The 19,322-nt window shown below is 45.0% G+C and overlaps 1 protein-coding gene across 2 annotated transcripts in view; it reads left to right on the top strand.

Annotated features, from left to right (window-relative positions):
* The window catches only part of ACAN (aggrecan), a 228,571-nt gene extending 212,240 nt beyond the window's left edge, over positions 1-16,331 (top strand). For both annotated transcript variants that reach the window (XM_085644462.1, XM_085644463.1), the window contains 2 exons: positions 7,748-7,930; positions 11,222-16,331. In XM_085644462.1, coding sequence (XP_085500588.1) covers positions 7,748-7,930; positions 11,222-11,310 — 272 coding nt within the window. In that variant the 3' untranslated portion in view covers positions 11,311-16,331. The remainder of the gene's footprint in view (positions 1-7,747; positions 7,931-11,221) is intronic.
* Positions 16,332-19,322: the final 2,991 nt, after the last annotated feature.

Below are 19,322 nucleotides of genomic sequence, written 5' to 3'. Positions count from 1 at the left end.
TCTGCAGCGCACTCAGGGGTTTTGCCTTTCACCTGCTCTGTTTGTGTCCTCTGGTGGGATGGCTAAGGTGAAGAAGGTGTCTATTTCCACTTTTATTAGGTGGGTGCTCATGGCTATTTGTCAGCCATATAATTCTTCGGAGTTGGCTCCTCCAGCTCAGGTTCAAGGCCGTTCCACTAAGTCCTCTCCTGGGCTGAGGCTGTGGGTGTTTCTATCCCGTAAATTTGTCAGGCGGCAACCTGGCAGTCGCATCACACTTTTATCAAGCATTATCAGCTAGATGTGTTGCATGCTTCAATGGATAATTTTGTGGTTGGTGTTATGAAGGCAACTGTGTCTTAATCTTGATTTAAAAAAACATGATGTTGTTTCATGAGTTTTTGGTGTCAAGCTTCTTTCTTGTGTGAAGTCCTATGAGGGGGTGATGTTTTCTTACTTACCGGTAATCTTCATTACACCGATTAAGATCGTCCTCGTCCCAGTCATATCCCCTCCCTCCCCCTCCCTGTTGTTGTGTCTGGTCTTGTTACTAGCAGGCATGGAGGCGGATGGGAGGGTCTTATATAAAACAAATAAAAAGCAGACTAGCATGTTAGGTGCCTTTTGGGAGGCGGGACCGCCTCACTAATGTATGTAATGACTGGGACGAGGAGGACTTAATTGGGGTAATGAGGATTACAAGTAAGTAACAACACATGAGTTAACGGGGACAGAAAATGAGGATAGAACAGCAAGAGAAATGTATGTATATATATGTATGCATGTATGTATGTTTGTGGTATTTCTGTAGCGCAAACGTAGCCAAAAAGCAGGGGAACTCTGTACCTAGTCAAAGACAGGCATAAAGTAATAGAGGAAGCTGGCCTATGAATGGTTATTGCATTGTGATGTAGTGCTCCGTGGTGTTCACGGTGTAATGAGGATTACTCCATGCCTACATGGGAGGGATTTGTTGAAATATCTTATCTTGAATGTGAAGGGTAGGTATGGACACAATTCATTAATTCACACTGAATTGAGAGGACTGTCACATTGAGAACAGGGGTTCAGCTGACTGCAACTGCCAGAAACTGCAACTACATACATGGCACTGCCATCCCGCAACCAACTCGCCTGCCATTGGCTAATGAAGTGAGCAGGCCATGAGCAGGCCATGAGCATTTGAGCGGGTTTATGTCTGTCTGCCCACCTGCTCACCCACATGCGTTCTGTACATGTCACCCAAATAGTAATTGTTGTCGTCTCCTACTTGAAAAATACCCCTAAGCCCTTCATATCACCCATGGCATGTCCCAACAAACTGGCTGTGGATAGCAGGCATTGGTTTTGCACTGCAAGCATATCCTTTCAGTGCAAAATACTCTGCTGAGACATACTTTGAAACGCTTCCTGCATTGTAGGGGTGCAATACAGTGCAGCTCATATGCAATTTGCGAAAAATCATAAAAAATAAAAATAATGCTCCCTGTTAAAAAACGGTTTGTGCTGTAAAGTAAATACTTTATCAATCTTTCACCCTGGTTTGCATAACTTTTGGGTCCTCTCACCTGTTATGTTGCGCCTGTGATGCAACAGGCGTACGATGTAAAGGTCATGTTACCTTAGTTTAATAAATTGGTTGCGCACGCACGTACGCCAGTAGGGCTACGGCAGCGAGACCAGTACACACCAACCACTGGCTCCCTTGTAATTTTTGCACAAGCCAATCTCCACTGCCCATCCCTCGTGTGTCCGCGCTGGCCTTGTCATTGTGCCGGCACGCGACAGAACAACTGGCGATGAGGGCGGGTGTGCCCTCGCCGTAATCAGACCATCGGAGTGGTGGCCGTGAGCGCTGCCATCGGCTTGCAGCGCTCATGCCCCGGTGTGTGGCGCGTTGCGCCCCTGGAATCAGACAGCCAATCTGAGCGCCTGGAACCAGGCGCGACGGGAGTGGCGGCACAGAACTACCATCGTGGGACCACAGAGGTGAGAAGGCATGAGGCTGGCCCCCCCCCCCACTGCATTGCCTGCTGCACGTGTGGCCTTGGCCAGCCGGCCATGTGGTCCATGCCCCGTGTGGGTGCACGACTCCTTGCTGTGGACTCAGCTTGCTGTAGGGGCTCTAAAAGGGTTTTACCATCTACACCCCCCCCCGGCCCAGGCTAAATAGAGGGCTGAGGTGCACCCTGCCAGGTCTGAAGCTCCCCTGCAGCACACGGACGGGGAGAAGAGGGAGGCCTACATCACAGGCCTGCTGGAGAGGAGCCATTGGTGTGAGTGGTGGAGATCACCATGGAGAAAGCAAGCCCCTGCCCCTTAGAGAAGTGAAGGGTTTTTATGCAGCTGGTGAACCGGAGAGCTGTGGGTCCTGGCAAGTGGAGAGGCTACAAAGCACTGGCACAAGCACACACCCAAGTGCAGCTGCAAGAGGAGGGACAGCGAGCCTGCGTGGGAGCCATAGAAGACAGCAGAAACACCGGTCAAGACGCTGACCATGTCCACAATACCCCCATAGAGCCTTTCATAGTGGAGGGGTCACCCTCAGCACTGGCACCCAAGTGGAAGGACTGGGTGGACCGTCTACTCATTTTCTTCGAGGCCACTAAGGTCCACGAGGACCAGAAAAGAGCTATGCTACTGCATGTGGGGGGTAAGGACATCCATAACATCGCCAAGACACTGGTAGAGGCCACGCCCAAGAGTCACCACACGCTGATAAATGCCCTCAATGGACATTTTGAACCAATGGCCAATCAAGACTACGAAAGGTTCATATTCAGGCAAGCGCGTCAACTACCCGAAGAATCGCTGGACACCTATCACGCCAGACTCAAAAATCTGGCGTCCACGTGCAGGTTCCCCGACGAAACGGAGGAGATTAGGGGACAAGTAAGCCAAGCTCCCTGAACGGATACTCGAAGAGTCCGGAAAGTCCCTCGCTGACATATTGATCCTGGGGTGGACCAAGGAATTGTCAAAAGCACGGGCCGCACACATGGAGGCAGCCCTCCAGGTGCCCGTTAAGGCCGAACCAGTGAACGCCGTGACGACCAAACCCACGACGAGGTGGGTCAAGAAGGGACCCAGAACATCGACCTCAGGACAAACTAAGTCCTGTGGATATTGCGGAGGATCACCCCATCAGGCGTCTGAGTGCCCCGCCAAAGGCAAGAGATGCTCAGGTTGCAGACGGTTCAACCACTTTGAGAAAGTCTGCAGGTCCAAGAGATATCGCAAGCCCGCCAAGTGGTTAATGCCCTGCCAGAAGGAGAGAGAGGGCCAAGTGACATGGTGACAATGAGGCGGAAGAGCGGGTTGTACATAAAGTACACATGATCGGCACCACAACACGGAAAGCGCGACGTCTGCCCCAGTGCAGCATTCGCGTGGGCTCCCAAGACGTTATGGCAGTAGATGACACCGATGCTACCATCAACATCATGGCATCTGCCCTCCACGGAACCTATGAATCCAATGCCAGTGCTCTACTCCTCGGCAATCACAGTATTCGCATATGGTCAAGACACACCCCTGAAGATACGAGGCCGATTCAGAACGTCCACATCACATGGTGCCCACTCCATTACCACCAATGTCTGTGTCACCAAAGACGGCCAAGGCATGCTATTGGGGTGCCGAGCTGCCGAAGACCTAGGCGTGGTGACGTTTGCCTTCAGGGTACACCAGGAGTCCATCCAGCATCTTCTAACCGATCTCTCGGAAGTCTTCCAAGGAATTGGAAGGTTTAAGGGTAAAGAGGTACATCTCCACATTGACCCCACCGTCCAACCAGTGGCTTTCCGGCATCGGCGAATAGCTTTTCACCTGCACCCACTGGTAGAGGAAGAGCTGAAGAAGTTGGAGGCCGCTGGCATAATCAAGAAAGTGACCGGTCCCACCCCGTGGGTCTCCCCGATTGTGGTCACCCGAAAGCCCAAACTGCCTGGCACGGTGAGGATCTGTGTGGACAAGAGGCTGCCCAATGCCGCCATTAAGAGAGAGCGCCTCATTACCCCCACAATAGACGACCTCATTGTGGAGATGGCCGGAGCCTGCTGGTTTTCCAAGCTAGATCTGAGGTTCGGCTACCATCAGCGGGTGCTAGATGAGGCGTCCCGCAATATCACAACATTCTCAACTCACGTGGGGCTCCGGAGGTATACCCGATTGAGCTTCGGGGTAACCAGTGCGGCTGAAGTCTTTCAGAACATCATACAGGAACTAATCACGGACATCCCTGGCGTTATCAACGTTAGTGACGACATCATGATACATGCAAAGACCATCCCGGAACACAACACTCGCCTCACTCAAGTGCTTCGTCGACTGCGAGAGGCAGGACTCACCCTTCATCGGGAGAAATGTGAATTCTTGAAAAGGAAGTTACAGTTCTTCGGCTACACGTTCTCCACAGAAGGAATTAATCCGGACCCTGAGAAGGTCAGAGATATAAAAGATGCCGTCGCCCCCACTAATGTTACCGAAGTCCGCAGCTTTCTCGGTATGGTGAACTATTGCGGGAGGTTCATTTGAGATCTTATCAACTTGACTCTACCATTGAGGGAGCTCACCAAAGACTCCACCCCCCTGGAAGTGGGGCCCGGACCAAGCCAAAGCCCTTATGGAAATCAAAGAAGCCCTTTCAGAGGCAACCACGCTTGCCTTCTTCGATCCAAGAAAGCTGACACTGGTCGCGGTGGATGCTGGTCCCATGGGACTTGGGGCCGTGCTGTTGCAAAGACGAAACCAGGATGAGGATTGGGCCCCTGTGGCATTTGCCAGCCGGTCTCTCACTGAAACGGAGCAGCGATACTCCCAAATCGAGAAAGAAGCCATTGCCATCCACTGGGGGTGCCGCCATTTTCACCTGTACGTCTATGGTAAGCCCTTCGTGGTAGCGACCGACCATAAGCCTCTCGTAGCCCTATTCTCGGGGACATCAACCAAGCCACCGCCTCGGATCGAGAAGTGGATGTTGCAACTCCAGACTTATAATTGCAAAGTGGAATATCAGCCCGGATCTCGGAATCCGGCCGACTAACTGTCTCAACATCCCTGAGCAGCTACGGTCCAAGAGATGGAAGACGCGGCCGATACTGAAGAGTATGTCAGGTGCATCACCGCTCGCTCCTGCCCCCTTCCCCTCTCCATAGAGAGTCTCAGAGAAGCTACGAGCAAAGACGATTGTCTACAACGGGCCAAGGCGGCCCTACAAAGTGGCAACTAGCACAAGGCTAAGGAAGAATGGAGGATCCTAACGACCAACGCGCAGTGCATCATGGACAGCCTATACCATGTTAGAGACAAGCTCACTGAAGATGCCACGGGATGCCTACTAAGAGGACACCGGCTGGTGATTCCGACATCGCTAACCATGCAGGTTTTTCAGCTAGCACACATCGGGCATCAAGTCATGTTCAAGACCAAGTCACGACTCCGAACCAAGGTGTTTGTTCCCGCTGATGGACGAACTCGTCGAGGCCACTGTCCGGTTATGTGCTGCCTGCCAGGTGACGGGGGAGACACCCCGACCCGCTCGGATTGTTGTGGAACCAAGGCCGAAAGCTCCGTGGTCCTCCTGTGTTAGTTTAGACTTTGATAGCCTTCCTGACGGCCGCCACACGTTTGTGGCTATCGATGATCACTCCAAATACCCGAAGGTCAAAATCATACCAGTGCCTAGTGCCACAGAGGTGATTCCAAAACTCGAAAAGATCATGGCTACTCACGGGCTCAAACAGGAGCTGAGGACAGACAATGGACCTCCTTTCCAGGGTCAGGAACTTGCCTCTTATCTGAGCTCTCTTGGCATCCATCATCGAAGAATCACACCTACGTGGCCACAAGCGAACAGCGAAGTGGAGAGATTCATGCGGACCCTAAATAAGGTGATCCGGATTGCTCACGAAAAGGGACAGTCCATAGAGCTAGCCATCTTCACTTTTCTAAGAAGCTACCGCCAAACACCCCACACCACCACGGGCATAGCCCCAGCACATCTTCTCATGGGACGAGTAGTCACAGACTCGATCCCTCACCACCCCAAGTGGCAGCCGGAGACACCCTATGATAACCAAATCGACGCCAGACGCCGCAAGGCACACGCCTAAGTCAGTCACCGGCAAAGGGCCAAAGCGCCTCATCTTAAAAGAGGGGATGATTACTCAAGAATTGCGTTACCAGTGGCAAATTTCGGTTGCCATACGAAAAGGTCAGTGGTCATTGTCAAAGGAACCCGAATCATTGCCACTCGAGGGAGAGAGACTGTAACCCGAAATGTGTCACATTTCAAGAAATACCAGTCAGAGGAGTCAGGGTCCTCACCAACACAGCTTGAGATTAGTCCCAACATCACGTCGGCGGAGGATGTTATTAGCTCAAGCGGGGTGGCAGACATGTCCGTCACAGAAGATGGTCGGGAGTCACTTGGCCCCGCGTCAACTCAGTGCGGAGGTGCAGCGGGTGAGGCGTTGGAGAATAGTTACCATCATCCAGAGATCCGGCCCAGTGAAGCTACACCTGAAGCCAGAGACCGGGATACCCAGAGTCGGGGCCTGTCTCAGCATCAACTGTGGGGTAACCCAGCGCCTTCCTGCCGCCTGAAGGACTACTTTACATAAGACTGTTCTTATTTTGTATTTGCCGAACTTTTTGTTAGTTAATTTGACAAACTAGGAGTCAAACAGGAGAGTTACCTGCTATGGTTGTTTTGATGTTTGTTGGGGAGGAATGTTATGTTGCGCCTGTGAAGCAACAGGCGTACGACGTAAAGGTCATGTGACCTTAGTTTAATAAAGTGGTCGCACACGCCCATACGCCAGTAGGGCTACGGTGGCGAGAACTGTACACACCAACCACTGGCTCCCTTGTAAATATTGCACAAGCCAATCTCCACTGCCAACCCCTCGTGTGTCCACGCTGGCCTTGTCACTGTGCCGGCACGCGACACAACAACCAGCACCTACTGTTGATAAATCTGTCTCTATGAAGGGTTGAAAGTAGTGCCTGTATGCATTATAAAGTACATGATTCGCCATCATTAAATTAATCTTCGTGAAATGCACTACATCCTTTCAGGGAGAGGATGTATTACGGTTAGAGCGATCGACGTTGAAGCTGGGGAACCCGGGTTCGAGTGCTGGCAACGACGCTCAACATCCTGTGATTCTGGGCAAATGACTTAATCTCCCCGTGCCTAACAAAAATGAATGTGTCCTCATGTAACGAAACTGGTGCTATGTAAAGCGCTCTGATACCCAATATCTTTCGGTCTAGTTCGCGCTATATAAAACAAAAAACAACAAAAAATAGCTATATGTGAATTTGCGTATGAATAACTTTAGCAGTACCTTAATATTTATGTAAAACATTATGTTCTGCCCACACTATGGTGTCACTCACAATTGTTGTTCCTGGCTGTCAAACCGTGAATGTTAGTTAATGTGTAGCCCTCATATCAGAGACAGCTTTAAACTCAGGCTCTCACATGTTCCCCTACTCATGAAAGCCCTAGCAGCTTCTGGTGATGTACAGGTAGGCAGTGGGCGATGCCCGTTGTAGAAGTGCGCGTCGTCAGTGGTGGATGTGGGTAGCACCAGTATTGAAAGTGGGAAGCTGCCTCCTAAGTGAAACGCTGGACACTCATTTCCAGACTCAGAGCTGCTCACCATGAATCAAATGTACTTCTTGTAAAGCCTCCACATTGCTTTTCATTACATATGTTAACGTGTTTTATCCAATTCTTCTTTACTCGCATGGCTGCCAGTTGCCTGTGGTGACCCACCCAGTGTAGACAACGCCAGGATGTATGGGAAGAAGAAGGATCGTTATGAAATAAACTCGCTGGTGCGGTACGAGTGTCACCAAGGTTACTTACAGCGCCACCTCCCAACAATCCGGTGTCAAGCAAGCGGAGACTGGGAGGAGCCCAGGATAGCCTGCATAAATCGTATGTAACCATTTCATTCTTTTCTGTCTAACTCTATTTCTGTAGCTCAAACATGCATTTTTACTAATATGTATTTACAAATTCTAATCACAATTGAAATTAAACCGGAATAAATACTAGATAAAAGATTATAAAAGAGTGCTGTTGGAAAATGGATGGTGCCATGTGACCTCCAGGACCTTTAAATACAAACCCGACAGTCTGAACTGCTTAAGGTTGTGGCATAGATTACTTAACTGGATATATCTCGCTTGGAGATATTTTTCTAAGCAAGAGGTCGGTGATGTTTTGGCTAAGAGATGTCCAGGTAAAATTGCATCTGAACACAAGGGGGATGGATAGGCGTTATAGAGCCAATGTCAGCACGACTTCCCTGTTCACAAATAAATGCATCTAAAATAGCCTGACAGGCCCTAGTAAAGAAACCTAATTCTTTACTTCATTGAGTTGTTTATGTCCCTCTTCCTGGCTTTAACAGTAGATGGACTTGCCCCTGCATTTATACTCAATGTTCTCGCAATTTACGATCTGCTAATCTTTCCCTCTTTTCAGTTCCTAGAGTGGGGCTGGCCCATATGGGTGGCCGTTCATTTTCCTTCCTGGGACCTAAATTGTGGAATTCGCTCCCGCTTGAACACAGGAACTGTCAATCCCTTGTTGCCTTCGGCAAAAAGCTCAAGACTTTTCTTTTTAACCAAGTCTAAAGCCAACTGAATCTCTCTCCTGCTTGCACCACTGTCAGCGCCGGGAAACCCTGTTGGGTAGCTGAGTGCTTTACAAATCATGAATTCAATAAAAATAAATGGACTGGTCTTTAGGAAGTATTCTTAAAGCCCTCACCAACCCTAAGTGGAATGGGTCATCATAAGGGTGATTCTTCGCCCGCAGCAGCTGCTGCTACGCAGGTTCATTGCTCTTAATCCAGAGCAATGTTTTGGATGGGAGAAGTGTCTTAAAAGATGAAAATTATGTTAAGAAAGGGACAAACTTGGAACTTGTATTGAGTGCTGGTTGTTAACCTGTTTTATACAAGATTGAAAACATAGAGTGGGGTACAGAGCATTTATATAGAGAGGCGTACAGATTATTGATTATGGTACCTCCTTCGCCTCTCATACCCAAGTAAACATATTTCTATCCTAGCCAAGGTGTGACTACATCACTAGGCCTTATTCAGGACCTATGGTACCTTTCTCTGATCCATGCTGTATCCTAAAAGACTCAGCTAACTGGTATAGGAACAGTGAAATAATGACCAACTTGTCAGCTTCATTCTATTGTCTGGAAATTATCCTAAACCTTGATGTCCTCAAACAAGATGTAACTGGAGAATGAAGATCCCTCTACCAACTAAGTGCAAAAAAGGTATAGGCTCTCTCTCATTCAGTTTCACCTGTCGTTCTTACCTATTTGCTTCAGTCCACTCTCCACCCTCCAGTCACCTGTATGGCAAGCCACTACAGTTTACGATAATTAACAGACCATATGAAGAAGTTGACAGTCAGGTCATTCTTTCACTATATGGGTCAATCCAATGTAAATTTTTTCTATTTAGTTCACGGACACGCAGGTGGATGTTTTGTGCACAACCAGACGCAGATTTTCAGAGCAATTAGAAAAATGTTTTTGGACCATCTGATCTGAGGTTTTATTACAAGGCAACCTGTAGATATTGCAGATACTGTCAAATAGGCATTCTGATTGGAGGTCAATCAGTTAGAGATTTTCACGACAAACCAAATTGTGGGCAATTTGTTGTATGTGGTGCACATTGTTGGGACATTTTAGATATATGTTTTGGGTATAAACAGAAGTGTACTCTGAAAGCAATCTCGTGTACGTTCTAAGTAACCATGGTGACTGTTTTTAAGGCCATTTGATGCACAATTCAGGGAGTGGTTTAATGAGTATTTTGCTTGCAATATGATTTGGCTTTAGGGAGCAATGTAAATATAGTTCTAGGCAAATTATCACAAGTGCGAGCCGATGTTGGAAGTAGTCCTATACTGAAAAAGGGAAGAAGTTGGGGGAATGGTAGGCTTTTCATGTGTTGTGAAAAAGTATGCTGGAGCAACTCATTGAAGGAGGGAGACTTTCCATAGTTTGGAAGACTAAGTGAAGAAGTTCCCATTGCCTCTTCTGATGGATTTGGCATATGTTTGAGAAGGAGGAGGTGAAAGGCCATCCTGCTAAAAACAGAGAATACCTGGAGATGTCTTCACAGAGGTAGGCTGGGCGAGTGTCTGTCAGGCATATGTGGTTTAGTCAGAGCATTTTCAGCTGGAATGTTCATTTTCTAAGCCCAATGTTTAGCTTAAATGCTGTATTTTGGACCTTTCGGCATGGCCCAGTTGTTTATTAGGGTGGACAGAGTAGCCATATTGTCATTTTGATTCGATCATTGAGCCACAGAGAGGTATGTGTAGAATTAAATTCATATAAGCAATGGTGTTGGCCACTTCACTCATTTGGGTGGATTTGCTGAGGCCGCTTTCTAGATGGAACCAGTTCTTGACATATGATGTGAGGGAGAAGGGAGTGCAATCATGTGATTGTATAAATGGAGTATATGGTGCAGACTGCAGCTCATAATTTTAATCTTGCCATCGTTAAGCTTAAGAATTCTCTGATCAATGCTCTTTTTAATTGTGTGGAGGCAAGTGGTAATGTTTATTAAGTTACGACCGGTGGCTACAAAAGATTAATGCAAAAGTGAGTCAATACTGCTTGATGTAAAGGTCATGCTTTATATTAATTTTGTAATTATGGAGGGTCATTAACAACAATTTGAATGCAATTTGCAAAAATGTGTTCTTTAACAAAAAATGAATGTGTAAAAAGAATAATTTCTGGTTACTTGTGCTTCTCATTATTGCATCATCCTGTCTGGTTGGATCCTTAGACTTAGAACACAGGAAGCTGTTCACAAAACCAGAGAACATATGAGAACCATAAATCCAGGAATTATATCGCGTCCTTCTGTTAGATTAGTAAAATATATTGGACGACCCACATGGTTGCTGTAGGTTCAAAATGAGTTTGTAAATATTTGGAGGGACATTGAGTTATTTTATAAGTGATCCATGGTTCTATCATAGTTTATGAAATGCTAGGGATCTCTTTTTACAAAAATTCTTTATTTGCTGGAGAGTTATAACAACTTCAGAGATCATTGTCTACAGAAGGGTAGAAGCATCTCATCATGCAAAAGCCAATAATGTCTTCAACCACTGACCCCATTATGGTATATGAAAATGATAATGTCTTTCTCCATTCTTCTCATGTCCACAGCTTCCACATACAGGCGCAGACTACACAAGAGAAGTTCCAGGAGTCGGTCGAGAAACATAGTCCCAGCTTCACAGAAACATGGCCATTAGAGTAAACATAAATTTATATTGTAAAGAACATTTATATTAACAAAGTCAATTTGTTTTTGTTTTGTTTTTGGCATTTAAGGAGTTTATGTTAAAGAAAACCCAATTTGTATATATATAAGAACACAAGAATGCACCAAAGCAAATTAGGTTTCAGCATTTTTTACTGCCGTGGAAAATATGCCTTTGTGCAACCTCATGTGCAACCTTTACCAAGAGGGGAGGGGATATGAACCTGGAAAGAAAGAAGAAAACTACGGGAACAAAATGAAGATTAATTTGTCTTTCATATTAGACAAGAACAATGTGATGGCTTTTATTTAATCTCAGAACTGGCCAAACAGTCAACAAAAGAATGCTAACAACTTAACACAAGTAAATGGCACATTGCACGTCAAGGACACTAGACTATGAGTTGCGAAATGTGGCTGTGAATGTATCTCAGAAGAGGAGGAGACGGTGGTGGGAAAAAGAGCAGGCCCTGTCCTCACTTCTGCTTTTCTACTTCTTTGATTCCATCAAACTGTTAGAAAAGTTGTGGTCACAGGTTTAGTCTACAAAGGCAGTAGAAGGGCATCACCAGCATCCAGTAGTGAGACTATGCCAAGAAGCTGCAGCTGTGGGTAACAATAGTTCCGTTCTATTTAAAATGTGAAGTGTAAGGGGGTGCTAGTCACGGAATATTCTGTAAGGTTCGTCACTTAATCTGTAAAGTGAATTCAACATAATACTAAGATGCTCGGAGTTGAACCATTCTGCATCATTAAATCATAGAGTTGAGTTCTCCAAAAAATTGATTTTCCTTATTGTACTCCAAATTCCTTTTGACCAGTCTTAAATGTTTTTACGGCATGTTTTGGCTGCAACTGGGGTTTTGTACACTGGAGAACAAATAACCAGAAGCAAAACGAGGCGAAAATCTACTGGCAATAAAATACTGGTTTAAAATGATACCAGTCACAAGATGTAACTGCAATTATCTCCTTAACACTTCCGTAGAAGCCCACATAACCCGTATGTAGGTAGATTTTGGTGAGCTGTAATACCTTCCTGGGTAATTTTTCTATCGTTTATTTTGGTGCTTTAATTTGAAAGTTGTGGGTTTTGTAAACCAAGCCTCAGTTGAAAAGGCTTGTATACATTTGTCAAGGTTTTATGACAGAAGCACGCATGGCTAAACCAGATATGCCTCTACCACAGAGCCTGAACTACGAATGCGTCTGAACCACGCAATCCATTACCACGTATGCCTTTACCACGCATGTCTTTACCATGCATTTTTGTGGTAAATACATGATTGGTATAGGGATGTGGGTACAAAATCCCACCTTATGCCACCTGCCCTAAGCCCTAACAACTACCCCAACCCCCCCCCCCCCAATCCCTAAACAGTACAAGGACCCCACCCTGAGTGCTAAAAACTAACCTGACCCCCTCCATAGTCCTAAAAACATCTCCGACCCCCCCAAGCCCTATAAACTACCCAGCTCTCCCAAGCCCTAACAATTACCCCGATTCCCGCTAAGTCCTAAAAAGTACCCCGACCCCACCCTGAGCCCTAAAAATGAACACAAACCCCAGCCCAAAAAACGTCTTCGACCCCGCCTGAGAACTATAAACTACCCTGAATCGTCCTAAACCCTAACAACTACTCCAACCCTCCAGCCCTAAAAAGTACCCAGACCTCACCCTGAGCCTTAAAAACTAACCTAACCCCACCCTGAGTCCTAAAAACTATCCTAACCCCCCTGAGCCCTAAAAACTACCTGACCCCCTGTGCCCTAAAAGCAATCTTAACCCCCAGCCCTAAAAGCAAACCCACCCCAGTCCACAAAACAACCCCAACCCCCTAACCCTGAGCCCTAAAAAACACCCCAAACCCTTAAAAACTCCCCTCAACCCTCCAAAACCCAGCCCCAGCCCCACTTACCTCATCTCATCCTCTCCTAATCCTTCTTGTTCCTGCTCATCTCACATCTAAACTGTGCATATGCCTTAACCACGCATATGTGCCATTAAGTCATATGTGTGGTTATGGCAAGCGTGGCTGCGCTTGAGTGGGAATGGCACGCTGGGGCTCTGTCCGCGCTGTTCAGGCCATTTCCTATTTGTCAAGCATATAGGCCTTAGCCCTGCCCTCATTTTATGTGGCAGCATTGTGCAGTGTCAGGTGAGATTCAGCCATAGCACACACAAACTAGATGAACAGGTGAACACTCCTTACGCTTTGTGACCACCGTAGTGTGGGGATTCAGGTACATCCCCCTGTATGTTTTATACACAATATTTCAAAACTGCCTGTTGAAAGGGACCAGAGTGTAATGAAATAATTCAGCCTATACCTGCCTTTATGTAATCAGGTGATAAAATTGTGTTTCTACATTTCACACAACGTTAATTGAATTTCGCTAAGGTAGTCCTGTAATGAGTGACATTATTATCAATATAAATGGTATATTTATATACTAATGACACTAGAACCAGTGGGTGAGCCAGTACTGGTTCTCTGGACATTTTGCATATAAGAACTATATAAGCACCGGAAATTAGATTAGGGCACTTTCTATGTGTCCTACATATCCAGCCTTTACATCATCTCTCTGGGCTTTCAAGTTGTCACCTTTCATCAAAGAGAAGGAGTGAAACTTCCCTCTCAGATCCGCTCTTCCAGGTCCTTGCAGTGCATGGCGTTTCTGTGTATCTATTTAGATTTTAAGAACGTATTAATAACTTAAAAGAACATGTTTTATTCTTGAACCAGAAAATTTACTAAATAATAAAATATATATATATTTCAGAGAATAGGAGGTGCACTTATGTTCTGATGTTCAATGTGTATGGCAAACAACAGTTTTACATATCCAACTCAAAACTTGGAATAAGTGTTAGAGATGATCTGGAACCAAGCATCGAGAAAATTAAGGGAACAAGCTACATAATTCTCTCCAACCATAACTGACACGTCTATGGACTACCCACTTATAAAATGAAAATTGGGCACAGCCCTAGAATGCCCAACCCATTACATTCTCATTTATACCATATTTAATGTAGTCTCCCTGCCACATAAAGTTTGCATCAAAATCAAAGAGGAGTGCAAAGTGTAAGTAGAGCACCCTAATTGATCTCAATGAATTATATCCAGATGGATGCCGGCTCACCCATCAAGGCGAACACTCCCTCTCTAGTCCCCAGTAGTCAAAGTGTAGTTAAAGATTTTAAGTAACATTTGTGTATCACACAGACCAAGTCCAAAATGTTGGTTGGTCTTCTCATCCTACCACATATTTCACAGTTATGCAGTATAGGTAAGGTCAGCCTTTTGAGTCATTCATATAGACAATTATTACTGGTGGTATCTTGATCTTATCACCCCAGCTCACTCCCAATTACACATGTGGTCAAAATATCCCAAATTACTGTTAGTTCACGTATAAGAAAGAGACTTCATAGCCTACAGGTTGGTGCTTAACATCATAAAATATAGCAAAATTCTAAAGATTGAGCTGGAAACCATAAACATGGTTGTGATTGATTGAAGCAATGTGGCAAATATTTCTATCAAACTCCTCACCCACTCTCTATGTTCAGTTCCTTTTCCTTTTTCCTTTTACTGTTAATAGTTGTCATGATGATACCACCTTCAGACTCACCTGTCAGCAAGTGAATGGGATGTCAGTAAACAATACCATACTTCAATGCACCTTTGCCTTGGAGAAGCCATAGCCCCAGTCACGGCTTTCCATGGCGGTCTGCTCGTGGCCTGGTGACAACAGGAAAGCAAAGTGGGCTAACAGGGCATGTAACAGGGCATGGCTTCATGGACTATCGGGGCTGCAAGAGCATTGATTCTTCGTCCCACCAAACCTACACACGGAAATGGATTAGAAAAAACCCAATAACGAAATAAGATACCATTTGTCTTTGACAAGATTCAATGACATTATAAAAATGTACAGAAGAATAAATAAGTGAGGAGGAAGGGTCACATTTTTTAGTAAGCCAAAATGATTTTAACTTTAAAAGTAAAGCACCAACATTCATGAGTAATAAAAATGTAATATAAACTGAGGCTAGCAAGATCCTGTCACCCTATTGACACAGAAAAGTTGTCACAATATTGGTGCAGGGTACCACAGCAGTGTCATGTGCGTTTGTTTATTTCTTGTACCACGTTCACTAAATAAAACTCATATGCGTGAGTTTAGCATGGCCAATATCCTAATTAAAGTGTTATGCGTCTCGAGCTGCAGAGATGGTGGTACCCAACAGACGTCGCATTTGTGCTTGACATTGAATCTCAGCAAAGGATGATAACTTCCTGATGCGTCTTTATCTCTGTTCATGAGATTATGTCTGACAGTAACCGTTTGGGTAAGGTAGATTTATTGTTTTGGGGACTAATGCCGGGAGTAGCATAAAACAATTTTGATGTTGCCACAATGTGGGAAGAACTACTGGCACAATGTGAGAGGACCTATTGGCACAATGTGAGATTACCTATTGCCACAATGTGAGGGGACCTAGAGGCTGATGAAAATTCCTGCTGACCTATTGGGACAGGGTTGAAGCGTATGGGAGATGTGGACGACATCAGGGCAATTTCTATTTGTCCTACGTTTGCAGCGTCATCTCTCTGGAGTTTCAAGTTGTCACCTTTTATCGAAGCGGAAGAGTGAGCTTCCCCTCAGAGCCGCTCTTCGGGACCGTGCAGTGCATGATGTTTCCGAGCACCTATTTATATTTTAAGAGAGTATTATTAATTTTAAAAACATGGCGTACTAAATTTGTTTTCTTTTTATTTAAATGAGATTGCAATAGCCTCCCGGATGTGTGAAGAATCCTCTGTGTGTGATGTGATGTACAACGTTTTCCTACACCCACAGCTGGTACAAATGTGTATTTTTTTTGTAAAAAGCAAGCAAAACATTTTATCAATCTTCTGAATAGAAATATGACAGAGAAAACAATTGTTTCTGACAACAAAACCATTGTGAAATGTGTAAAATAAAACGTGAACCAGTTGTATTTGTTTTGATTTTTCATTGCATGTTGTGTGTCTGTTAACATGCCTGCAAATGTGTATACAAGAATTTCTGTTCTCGGTGACCAGAATATCTGGTGTAATTTGTCGTTTTTTAGAAGGGCAAAGAGGTTCATCCCCAAATACTGAGGGACTTATTTATGAAAACTGTTGCATTGCTGCGACAAAACAGCAATGCAACAGTTTTCACTGCGCCTTCCTTGTAACATGATAGATGCTCCATATTTATTGTACAGCACTCTATGTCGCATGGAAAGACAGATACGTCAGGAATCTTATTGATTTCAATGTGCCACTTCTAGGAGGCTTTGAAGCGGGGGAACACCCACTCTGCATACATTATACCTGCTGCGGGTATAATGAGGCGCAGGGCTTTACAAGGCGGCACATCTGTACAGATGTGTCACCTTGTAAATATGGCGCAACATGGCGCATTGTTTGCGCTACGGTTGTGTCATGAAAAATGACAGAACGGCGGTGCAAAAGTCTCACAAGGAGCTCATAAAGAAGCCCCACTGTTTTTATATAGGAACATACATGTCTTCCTGCCTCAGAGATAAAATATGACAAAGTCATCACCAGCTGACCTATATTCTTGACCAGATCCTGCGTCTTTGGCCCCTCTCATTGGTTCTTCTTTCTCCAAGACTCTAAGCTCTGTTTACATTCATGCACTTCTGTAGGTGTAAGCACAGTGCATGAGCCTTCAAGAGAGGTGTCAAGCAGTACTTAATTTGAGCTGGTAGATGCAGGTCGGGCTACCATTACTTGTTTTTTGGGGACCAGCACTTATTTTTTCTCAACAGGCCTTGATCCATTGGAAGTGAGTGAAAAACACACATAAAGGAAAAAACAAGTAAGAGAAAGACAAAAAAACTTTGACAAAAGTAGAAAGGAATGAAAAAGATCCTGCAGATAATCAAACAAGAATATGTTGTTGTGCAAACTGAATGTGCCAAAACAGAAATGTGCAGATAGCTTGCTTGAGGCTGGCAATAGAAAATATCTCAGTCAGGGTAACACTGAGGGGTACATTTCCCATATGTTTGTGTGGTTGATGCGCCATTTTTTTGGCACAGCCACCACACAAAATGTTATTTCTGAGTTACAAAGCCACACAAATCTGATTTGCGTGGTTTCACGTGGGATTTTTCCCAAAAATTGTAATGCTCACTGCCATGCATGACTTTGCATTAGAGAGGTGCTCCATTGGTGGAGCATTAGTGTTCCCATGCATCCACCCATGAATTTTGGTGCATTTACAGATTTACAAAGACTTGTAAATTTAGAAATGCGTTAAAATGCTAAGCCTCCCTGAACCAGGTATAACGAGAAGAAATATATTTATTTTCCTCGTTACTTTCACTTTCTATGTGTGCTGCATTCAGCATTCTGAAAAGAGGAAAATTCCTGTAAGGATTGTTTTTGTGCAGGAAATTATCCCTTACTTGTTATGGTGATTTTCAGCTGTCTCCCATTTATACGACGCAGCTTAGCAACTTGCCTTGCTGCACTGAATTGCATGAATTGTATGTAAATATCTTTCTCAGTGTATTTAAAAATGCACCTTTTTAGGGGTGTCATGCTTCATCATAGGGCGCTCCTCGTCGAACCGGCGCTGCAATGTCCAACTGGCCTGGTGGCTACTTTGGCGGAGTTCTTTTGATCTGTAGCCGCCGTATGTGAAGGGTGTTTATGGGCAGTCAGTGCTATGTGTGTAATAACGTGAGTGAGTGATTTTAAAATAGGCTCCAGGTCTATAGAAATTCTTTATTCAGTGCTAGAACTGGGTCTAAGTAAAAACAGTGATGCCAACAACAGGGTTTAAGGTACCTAGGTGGCAAGTGGAGTGTATCAGGTCAACATGTTTCGTGTCATAGAGGCTCCAAACTCGAGCAACACTTCTTCAGGACCTATGGTAGGTAATGACGAACCCCAGTGGAGAACGTCAATCGATATGAACCTCCAGAATCGGAGGACGTAATTGGATCACAAGGGAATCCCGATGAGGGACATCACCTAACCTTTCACCTTTATTCAGCGGGGAGTTATACAACATGGAGGAGGGGGAGTCAGCCCAATATATTAAAAGGTAGCCAAAGACTGGACGGAAGGCATAATCTTCTCGTTCCAAGTCTCCCCCGCTTGACGTTCTCCACTGGGGTTCGTCATTACCTACCATAGGTCCTGAAGAAGTGTCGCTCGAGTTTGGAGCCTCTATGATAATGACACGAAACATGTCGACCTGATACACTCCACTTGCCACCTAGGTACCTTAAGTCCTGTTGTTGGCATCACTGTTTTTACTTAGACCCAGTTCTAGCACTGAATAAAGAATTTCTATAGACCCGGAGCCTATTTTAAAATCACTCGCTCATGTTATTACACACATAGCACTGACTGCCCATAAACACCCTTCACATACGGCGACTACAGATCAAAAGAACTCCGCCAAAGTAGCCACCAGGCCCGTTGGACATTGCAGCGCCGGTCCGACGAGGAGCGCCCTATGATGAAGCATGACACCCCTAAAAAGGTGTGTGAGGGCATTATGATCTGAATATCAGATCTTCCAGCGACAGATATTTCTAGGCATGCAGTGACACTTTCCACCTATATGCCATATATGCTATAACAGAGGAACTGTTTACCCTTAATGTCTTGCATATGTGCATTGAGGAGCACGGGTACAGGACCTCTATAAATATTAGCTCTTCAGTCCCCCCTATTGATTATGTATTTAAAAATGCAATCAGGCTCAGAATCTATATCATCCCCACGTTCTGCGTCAGTTGTGACTTCATACTTGAAAAATGTGTAAAAGAATATTCTATCAAACAAATTGATGTAAGTTGCACTTTTGTATAAAAAACAACTATGGAATATAAGAACACATTAAAAAAAACTTATCATAGAGCATAATAAAACTGAGCATAGCGTTTGCAGAATGGAACATATACATTTCATGTTT

The sequence above is a fragment of the Triturus cristatus genome, chromosome 3_1 (assembly GCF_964204655.1).
Source record: "Triturus cristatus chromosome 3_1, aTriCri1.1, whole genome shotgun sequence".
Classification (NCBI taxonomy): domain Eukaryota; kingdom Metazoa; phylum Chordata; class Amphibia; order Caudata; family Salamandridae; genus Triturus; species Triturus cristatus.
This window is presented reverse-complemented; position numbering and strand designations above follow the sequence as displayed.